The 9,687-nt window shown below is 36.5% G+C and overlaps 1 protein-coding gene across 1 annotated transcript; it reads right to left on the bottom strand.

The window, feature by feature from the left end:
• Nucleotides 1-2,086: 2,086 nt before the first annotated feature.
• Nucleotides 2,087-3,049, bottom strand: LOC104983190 (olfactory receptor 2T29-like). The gene has a single exon (XM_010832648.1). It carries the CDS (start codon nt 3,047-3,049, stop codon nt 2,087-2,089), a length of 963 nt encoding a protein of 320 aa, XP_010830950.1.
• Nucleotides 3,050-9,687: the final 6,638 nt, after the last annotated feature.

Raw genomic sequence — 9,687 nt, 5'->3', positions numbered from 1 at the left:
CTCTTTTAATAATGAAGTCTCTATTTTTCCCAGGCTTCCCCAGTGGCTCAGAGAGTAAAGAATCTGCCTGCAGTGCAGGAGACCTGGGTTTGTTTCCTTGGTTGGGAAGATCTCCTGGAGAAGGAAATGGCAACCCGCTCCAGTATTCTTGCCTGGAAAATCCCATGGACAGATGAGGCTGGCAGGCTACAGTCCATGAGGTCACAAAGAGTCAGACATGACTGAGCGACTAACACACACACTCTATTTTGCCCAGTCCTTCAAGTCTCTAGAAAGCAAGTCCTACTGGCCTTTACACCAAATGCTCTGGGAGTTATCTTCCCAGTGCAGGACTCCCAAGCTTTGAAGTCTACCATGGGTTCATAAGTCTCCTATGGGACAATGTTTGCAGTATAATTATTGTCTAGTTTAGGTATCACCCTCCTAGGGTTCTGAGACTTGATTATATTGTAAGCCCTCCTCTTCTATCCATCTCATTGGTATACCTTTTTATGTTTTTTGTTGTAGAAGATTTTTTTGAAAGGTTCTGGTCTTTTTAACTAGTTGTGTTCTGTTCTGTTTTCACTGAACAGATTTCACTGAACAGATTTAAGGTACGGATTCAGCAAAACCCTGGTTATGTATTTTTCCCAATCCCTCCTAGTTGTAGAGTATGGTCCATTCCACTTAGACTGACACCATTAGGCTCACCATTTTCACTCACCCAGACTCCCTACTTCTAGTCTTGTACTTCTTCAAATGATTACCAACAATTTAGCATTTCTAAAATGCAAGTCAGATCATTTTTATTGTTTTTGAAGACCTAGATACAAAAGGGCAAGAAAATAGAAGATAAAGTGAATAAGGAATAGAGAAATTACTGGAATAATTACTTCACTTGATTTGCCACTGACATTACCTTTAGTCATGATTTTCTTTTCCCACGACATCAGGTCCCTGAGCAAGTCCCCCTACCCCAGAATCCTTTACTAATCTGAGGGTAGCGTCTAGAGCTCCCAGGTTTTCTCTCAGCACCACTTTGTTTGGCTGAACTTGCTTGTCAGAAGTGGAACATCAAAAGCATCAAAATAATATGTATATATATTTTAAGTGTTTGTACAAACTACACTTACAGTTCAAATTTGTAGGGATAGTAGGCATGTTCAATTAGGATTCTAAACTAACTTAGCTCTTATTTTTAATTATAAGATAAAAAATATTGTTTGAGTCAATGAAGGACTAAATGTTTTTTCTCCTTTCTTATATAATGTTACATACTTCAAATCTTTGCTCTGATACCATCTCCTGTGAAAAATGTTCCCTGCTTGAGAGAACATTGGGGTTAATATAATTCTGTCCATTTAGACTTAATATTCTCCCCACAGTACCTTGTGGGGTATTGAATTTTCAATATACCACAAGAAGCTAAGGATTTCAGACAGGAAACACTCACTAGGTAGCTTCAGAATTGGATCATGAGGAACGAACTAGTCCACAATAAAGACAGGCAGAAGATATGTAGTAGTCATGATTAGCTATGATAGAATGAACGTGATTTCTAAGATTGGTCACACAGCCAACCAAGCAGAAACTATGGACTAAAAAAGGAAGAAATGTCTGATAATTTTGCCTTTATTTTTAAGTAATTTCAAATATATACTGGTACCAAGGATAATCATAGTACAATGAACACATATAAAGCTTACCTACATTTATCTGTTAACATTCTTTTGCCTCATCACATTTTTCTGTCCATCCCTTTCCCATTAGTTGCATAAATTATGATATTTTACTCTAAATAACTTAGTTATGTATTTCCTAAGTATATGAATACTATCCCTCAGCATCACTGTGCACTTATCAACTTCATAAAATTGAAACATGGATTTAGTATAATTGTAAAAATAATTTTACAAGAAGTATAAAATTAAAGATAAATTTTACAAGAAGTATAAAAATGAGCTTTCCAGTACAAGGAAACAGTTCCTTCAAAGGGATGAATATAGGATGACACATCATGGTAGGACAATCCAAAGAATAGCTTAAGCAGAAGACTATATATTTCTGATAAATAAACTGAAGAATAAACCATTAGCATAAAAATATCTTATTTCATAGTTCTCTGAAAGGCAGATTCCACATTCAACAAGTTCTTTAGAGCCCCTGTGATATCCTTATTCCTAAGACTATAGATTAAAGGGTTTAGAACAGGAGTGAGTATGGTGTAAAAGATAGATACAGCCATGTCCTTCTCAGAGGTGTGGTAGGAGCTGGGGAACATATAGCTGTAGGTTGAAGTTCCATAGAAGAGGATGACCACAGTCATGTGGGAAGAACAAGTCATAAAAGCTTTTTTCCTGCCCTCTGCTGAATTCATCCTGTGGATGGTGAGGAGGATGAATGAATAAGAACTTGAAATGATGGTCACAGGGATGAGGAGCATGAGAACACAGCACAGGTACATGAGTGTCTCATACAGGGAAGTGTCTGAGCAGGAAAGCTTCATTACAGCAGGGACCTCACAGAAGAAATGATGGATCTCCCGGGATCTACAGAAGGGAAAGGTCATGGTGATGGGTGTGAGCATAAAGCCATCCACTGATCCCAGAAACCAGCAGCCAGACACCAGGAGGAGCCACACCTTATGGCTCATGAGGGTAGAATAGTGGAGTGGATGACAGATGGCCACATAGCGATCATAGGCCATGGCAGCCAGAAGGAAATATTCTGAACCTCCTACTGTTAGATAGAGAAACATCTGCATTCCACATTCAGGGGCTGAGATCTTATTCTTACCCATGACCTGGTCCATGAGCATCTTGGGAACAATTACAGAAATGTATATCATGTCCATGAGAGACAACTGGCTGATGAAAAAGTACATGGGAGTGTGGAGGTGGGCATCAGAATATATCAGAAGGATCAGCATGATATTCCCAGACAGGGCCATCAGGAAAATCACAAAAATGACTACACAAAGAAGAATTGGGTACTTGGATTGACTGAAGAGTCCCATGAGGATGAAATCCAACTGTTCAGTGTAGTTGGCCACCCAGATGGAGTTGTCCATGAGATTTCACCTAGACCACCAAGGACAGCTTTGTGATTAACAGATTATTCATGGGATATGACCACCTGAAATGAATATTTAGTGAGATTGTGGGGTGTGCGTGAGTTTGTGTGTGTGCATGCTCAGAAACTCAGTTGTTCTAATTATGAAGAAATGTCGCAGGGCTGTAGATTTCGGGATTAATAATTTCTTGCAACTTAGTTGAAATCTGAGATTCCACAACTTTTGCTTAAGGAGTTGGTTACTCATAGTAAAACTACAGTGTTTTGTTACAGAAGTCAGAATTGAATCAGTCTGTTTTAAGGAACCAACAAATCTTATACGGTCTTTGAATGTATTCCACATGAGAAATAATTAGAAAATAGCTGAGTAATACTCCATTGTGTATATGTACCATAGCTTTCTTATCCATTCATCTGCTGATGGACATCTAGGTTGCTTCCATGTCCTGGCTATTATAAACAGTGCTGCGATGAAGGTAACAATAACCCTGCATATGAGACAGCAAAAGAGACACTGATGTATAGAACAGTCTTATGGACTCTGTGGGAGAGGGAGAGGGTGGGAAGATTTGGGAGAATGGCATTGAAACATGTATAATATCATGTATGAAACGAGTTGCCAGTCCAGGTTCGATGCACGATACTGGATGCTTGGGGCTAGTGCACTGGAATGACCCAGAGGGATGGGATGGGGAGGGAGGAGGGTGGAGGGTTCAGGATGGGGAACACATGTATACCTGTGGCGGATTCATTTTGATATTTGGTAAAACTAATACAATTTTGTGAAAGTTTAAAAATAAAAAAAAAAAAAAAAAAGAAAATAGCTGAAACATAATTTGGGGAAAATCTATACTAAATGTTTGAACTCCCTTTGCCTATAGGTTCTGGCCTTGCTGTGAGGCTCTGTGTTTATGTAGAGGGAGCCATGTATCCACAGGAGAAGACTGGGGTCCTCAGAAATGGCCAAATATTTAGTTGTAGTGAGGGCACTGAGTGAGGAGCCCAGATTCTGAGTCAGGACTGTGGCTGCTGGTTCACATTATCCTCTACCCACCATTTCTCTGTCCACAGTACATAAAAATAATACAATTTGGTCTCTAATATGGTTAGGATTAAATGAGGTAAATGAAGTAAACTAATTAAATTGCTTAGAATATTACCACAGATGAATAAGCACGTATAGTGTTAAAGTATTAATATATAGAGTTATGACAGCAAATTCTGTGTAAAAGATGGCTATTATTTACCAGTATTTTTCTATTATTTGAGATGCATTATTTCAGTTTGCTAGTTTTAGCATCTATTTACACATGTAAGAATTTGATTATTTCTGTAGTTCTGAAATAATATAATACATAGATTTGTGTGATGTACATATATACACATATGAATGTACCTGTATGTATAATCTCAGATGTTTTGTAAATGCATACAAACACTGTAAAATATATATTTATATAAATATGTAAATGTAAATACATATACAATATATATTTCTTATTTTAATTTTGCTATGCAAAGCTTTATGGAAAAATCCCATCTCAGTTCTATCAAATGTCCTTAAAGTTGATGCCATTTGTTCTAAGTCTTAGTGAGAACTAGCATTTAGATGATAACTGTCATTTACAAGACAAAGCTTTAGTTGTTTCATGAATATCATCTATCTGCTTTATTGTCAATTGTGATCAATTTTTCATGGAGACAGAGATGCAGAAAGAAAATGTAAAAAACAGGAGTCGTTGACTCCAATTCAAGGTTCCCTCTTCTTTCTGTTCACAGCCTAAAACTATCTCAGAGAATGAAGACAAATCAAAGAAAAATTAAACTTGGTTACACTTAAGGAGGTCACAGTCTATTCAGGGAAACATATCATATAAAATGTGATTTTAAGTAGAATTTTAAAAGAGATACAAAGTAAATAAGAAAGAGTGATAAAAGAATATTATGTCTGGCCTTGCTGAAGAGAATCACAAAGCCCAGACATATATCTACATCTGCTCTTATGGAGATTAAAACTTTGAAACTTTTCAATTTCTTACATGTTAAATGTTAAAATATATGTTATTACAAATCAGAAGGAAACGTTGGCTACTCTTTCTGGGAAGACTTTACATTTCAGAAAGAATTTCCAAGTTTCATATATATTTTATATTCTTCTATTTTCAATTTATCTTTTAAAATTTTTAATTGGAGGGTAATTGCTCCATAATGCTGTTCTTTCTTCTGCCACACAACAATGTAAGTCACTCACAAGTGTACACCCTGTAACTCTGGAACCTCCTTCCCATCCCCCCATCTCAACGCTCTAGGTTGTTTTAATAACAGATTATACTCTTGTAATAATCCCAGAGACTAATGACAACATTTGACCTAGAAACAATCCCAAATTCTGGGATGCTAAAGAAGTAGACAGCACTGAACATGAATTTGATCCCTTAATATGAATAATAAATTTGGGAAAAATTCCATTAAAATATAATATTTCTGTCAAATTCTACTTACACTGGCAGATGAAAGCTAAGAACTATGTAAAGTGTAAAAACAGTCCAATAAGCTAAAGAAACACCTGTGACTGAGTCGTTACTTGTGGTCAAAGTGAAGTAAGGACCAATGTAGTGACTGGCACATGTGAAGAGCTCAAATCTGTTTGCTGAATAAATGATGGGTGAGCAGAAGGGTGAGTAGGAGGCACTGGTCAAATCTCTGTTGCACTTTGATAAACTGGAGCCACTGTGATCAAGTCACACTGAAGAGCCCATGTAGGACTCCGGACAAACAAGGCAATACAGTCTGTACAACACCAAGCAACTGGCCTCACTGATTGCCCTTACTGTTTTCTATCCAATTGCTTGAGTTTAATGTAAATTGGAAAAGTGTATATTTGACTTGGAAAATTATTAAGAGTAGGAGTAGAATAATATCAAATCTTATATGAAACGGACAGCATCTTAGCCATTGTTCTATTGTTTTACAATACTTTTCTCCTCAAGAGCCCGTGAGGTACTTATTAATTCACCTTAATTTCTCCTTTTATAGCTTAAATGATTCAGGTTCCTACAGCATTGACCTATCATCATACCATCCCCCTAAAGGAACTTGTGTCTCAGCTCTTGTATCAGGACACAGCTTGTAATGCTGCCTACATTCTCTGGGGCATAGTCTTGTCTTTACAGTCTACAATTCAGTTACTAGCCATGCATTGTCATTTCACCCAGGAAACATAAATAAGGTTGAAACATTCATTTTAATGTTATAACTTCCAGTATTAATCTTCATTCAATATAAAACTACTCCTTTTTCTTTTGTAAAATTTCTGTCTCAAGGAAACAAGCTCATTATACAATAATAAAGGAGGAATATATATTCTTTTATCCCTAAATAGTTGGAAATCAAAACCCATTTTTAATATGTTGCAGTAAATAATGTTACATAAAAGACTGTGGAAAAAGAAACACTATCATTCCATAAAGACAAATAATAAGGGAAAAATAAGGAAACATAGTCTAGAATTAACAGAATGTGCAAGAAGCAGAATAAATCAAAACCAGTGATTACCCTTTTGATTCCGTAGTCCTGTTTTGCTATCTGACTGACCTCAACACCAGATGATGCCCGAAGTTTTATCAAGATGGACTAATGGAAAGTGTCCACAGTTAACAGTATAAAAAGAAACAGGAGTGTGATATCATCCCTGTTATATTATGCTCACTGGGAGAATGGATGATGCTTTCTATTGATAAATTTCCTCTGGGATCTTCAAGTAGAATACAATTAAGACAGCTAAAAAAATTTACTAGATATCTCTGTTGTATTTTTATGGTTTCCTTCTCATGTGTTTTAAAATTTTTTTCATTTGTTTTTAAACTAGAAATCTCAAAAATATTAACAATAATCTCAAATTTTACCATAATTGATAAAATCTTATTTATGACAAAAATGATATTTTATATATGGCCTTAGTCTTTCTACAATTTTTTTCCTTATGTATATTTATATATCTTTATTATTTGTTCAAGAATATTTTGTGAGGTTTTGATGATTTTCTTATCTTTCAAAGATACAGATTCTGAAATTCTTAGACTAATTTATGGATCAAAGACTGCACCACTAATCAGCACTGTGGTTAAGACTAAAATTGCGATGATCTCCTTTACATTTTCATCTGGATCATTCTTCAATAGGTAACTAATTGTATTCTTTTTTTTTTTGTTTACTCAGTTGTAATCTCTATTGCTTTAATGTTGAATTGCATTTTAGATATTTGGTATTAATTTAATGTATACAAGTTAATCATAAAAATATTAAAAACACAACTTGTTAAAATAAAAATTTAAAAATCAATCATAGTGCACGCTTCCAGATAAAAGTTATTTCTTAACAGTTATATCTTCCTTTCAGACTACAGATATTGAAGAAATGTATACCACGTACTAGGCTTCCCAGGTGGCTCTAGTGGTAAAGAGCCAGCCTGCTGATGAAGGAAACGTAAGAGATGTGGCTTCGATCCCTGGGTCTGGAAGATCCCCTGGAGGAAGGCATGGGAACCTACTCCAGTATTCTTGCTTGAAGAATCCCATAGACAGAGGAGCCTGGTGGGCTACAGTCCATAGGGTAGCAAAGAGTCAGACATGACTGAAGTGACTGAGTGCACACACACCTACTGTGTACCAGACAGTTAGGATAAACCAAGAAATAAGATGAGAGTGACTCTATCCTCACTAAACTTGCAACCAAATTCTTCTGAACATTTTTTCTGTATGTGTTCTCAGATTATAATTATTATTTTCCTGTGGTATCTTTTCTGCATGGTATACTTTATCCAGACAGTGACTTTTGTTGTAAGGCCTATACCTTGGGGGCTGGGGTCTCCTGTGCCCTCCAAAATTTGAGCTGCAGATGGTTTGTCCTAACCCTTTTATCACCTGGATTTTCTTAAGACTCTGAGAGTGCAAGCCCTGGGAGGTACTGAGCAGTGGGAAGAAGGAAGAAGTTGCATCTTTTTCTTGCTTTTGGAGATGATTTCTGGCACCTTCAGCAGCTACTTTCAAGTAATGACCATTGGGGAGCTATGGGATACAGAGCCCCAAGGGTAGTTTCAGTGGTGTTGGCAGGATGCAAATGTCTGGGTTTCACCAGAAGAGCATACTACTGGTAACAACAGATTGCAGCATCTTTATCAGATCAGCTTGGGGGCACTTGGGATCCACATGTGTTGAGGACTCCTGAGCGTGAAGACTCTTTTCTGCTTCCCCAGCCTTCATGACAACCCTTTGTCAACATTCTGTCAATTTCCCTGTATCAGATCCCTTTGGTTAGAAATTTGTAAAATATTTGTATGTTACTGGACATAACAATGGGTTTAATGTCTTATCAAATTAATTATACTTCAATTACAATCCCCAATTTGAATAATTAGGTTGAATTCACATTATAAATTATACATTGTGTGAAATAAAAGTGCTTTCATAGAAAGCACTACCTGAATGTAATTTTTTCCAAGTTAAACTACAACAGCATTTAAAATGTTTTAAGTTTCTTCATGCACAACACTAAATTTCTTTCCAAAAACATACTCAAATTGTACTGTTTTAAATGCATGCAAACTCATACTGCTAGCCATATGACAGGTCATAATTAGAGAGACAAGGAGCAAGCCCTTAATCTGAAAGGACCAAGCTCCTTTCAGAACAAGGAGAACAACTTTATTCAGAAAACCAGCAGACCAAGAGCCTGGTAGACTAATGTCCCAAAGAGTCATCTTACTAGAGTTAAAATTCAGAATGCTTTCAAATTTAAAAAGAAGGCAGTATGGCTAGTTGTTGCAAAATACTTCATCCCAAATTTCTTTGTTCTTGCAGCTGCTCAAGTAGGTCTGGTTCTATAGACTCCAAGAAGTCCATCATTATTTTTTGTTCTTGCAACTTTTCATCTCTATATGAATGGAAAAGTGTTTTACATTAAAGGTTAATACCAGGAGGCAGAGCACTGAGATATTCCCTTACAAAGGCACAGAGCCACCATGATTAAGCACAAGCGATAGAACACAGAGATAAAGAATTACATCTAATGTGGAGTCAGGTTTGCTCTTCTTTGTAACAATTTCCAACTGTAATTGTCCATTCCAAAGAATAGCAAGGAGAGATAAGAAAGCCTTCCTCAGTGATAAGTTCAAAGAAATAGAGGAAAACAGTAGAATGGGGAAAACTAGAGATCTCTTTAAGAAAATTAGAGATACCAAGGGAACATTTCATGCAAAGATGGGTTCAATAACAGATAGAAATGGTATGGACCTAACAGAAGCAGAAGATATTAAGAAGAGGTGGCAAGAATACACAGAAGAACTATACAAAAAAGATGTTCACGACCCAGATAATCACGATGGTGTGATCACTGACCTAGAGCCAGACATCAGGAATGTGATGTCAAGTGGGCCTTAGGAAGCATCACTATGAACAAAGCCAGTGGAGGTGATGGAATTCCAGTTGAGCTATTTCAAATCCTAAAAAATGATGCTGTGAAAGTGCTGTACTCAATATACCAGCAAATTTGAAAAACTCAGCAGTGGCCACAGGACTGGAAAAGGTCAGTTTTCATTCCAATCCCAAAGAAAGGCAATGCCAAAGAATGCTCAAACTA

The sequence above is a fragment of the Bison bison genome, unplaced genomic scaffold (assembly GCF_000754665.1).
Source record: "Bison bison bison isolate TAMUID 2011002044 unplaced genomic scaffold, Bison_UMD1.0 scf7180017861945, whole genome shotgun sequence".
Lineage (NCBI taxonomy): Eukaryota > Metazoa > Chordata > Mammalia > Artiodactyla > Bovidae > Bison > Bison bison.
The sequence above is the reverse complement of the archived record's forward strand: the minus strand, read 5'-3'. Positions and strand labels throughout refer to the sequence as shown.

Excerpts from the sequence above, each read along its gene's own strand:
- LOC104983190 (XM_010832648.1), bottom strand. The coding sequence starts at position 3,049 with ATGGACAACTCCATCTGGGTGGCCAACTACACTGAACAGTTGGATTTC.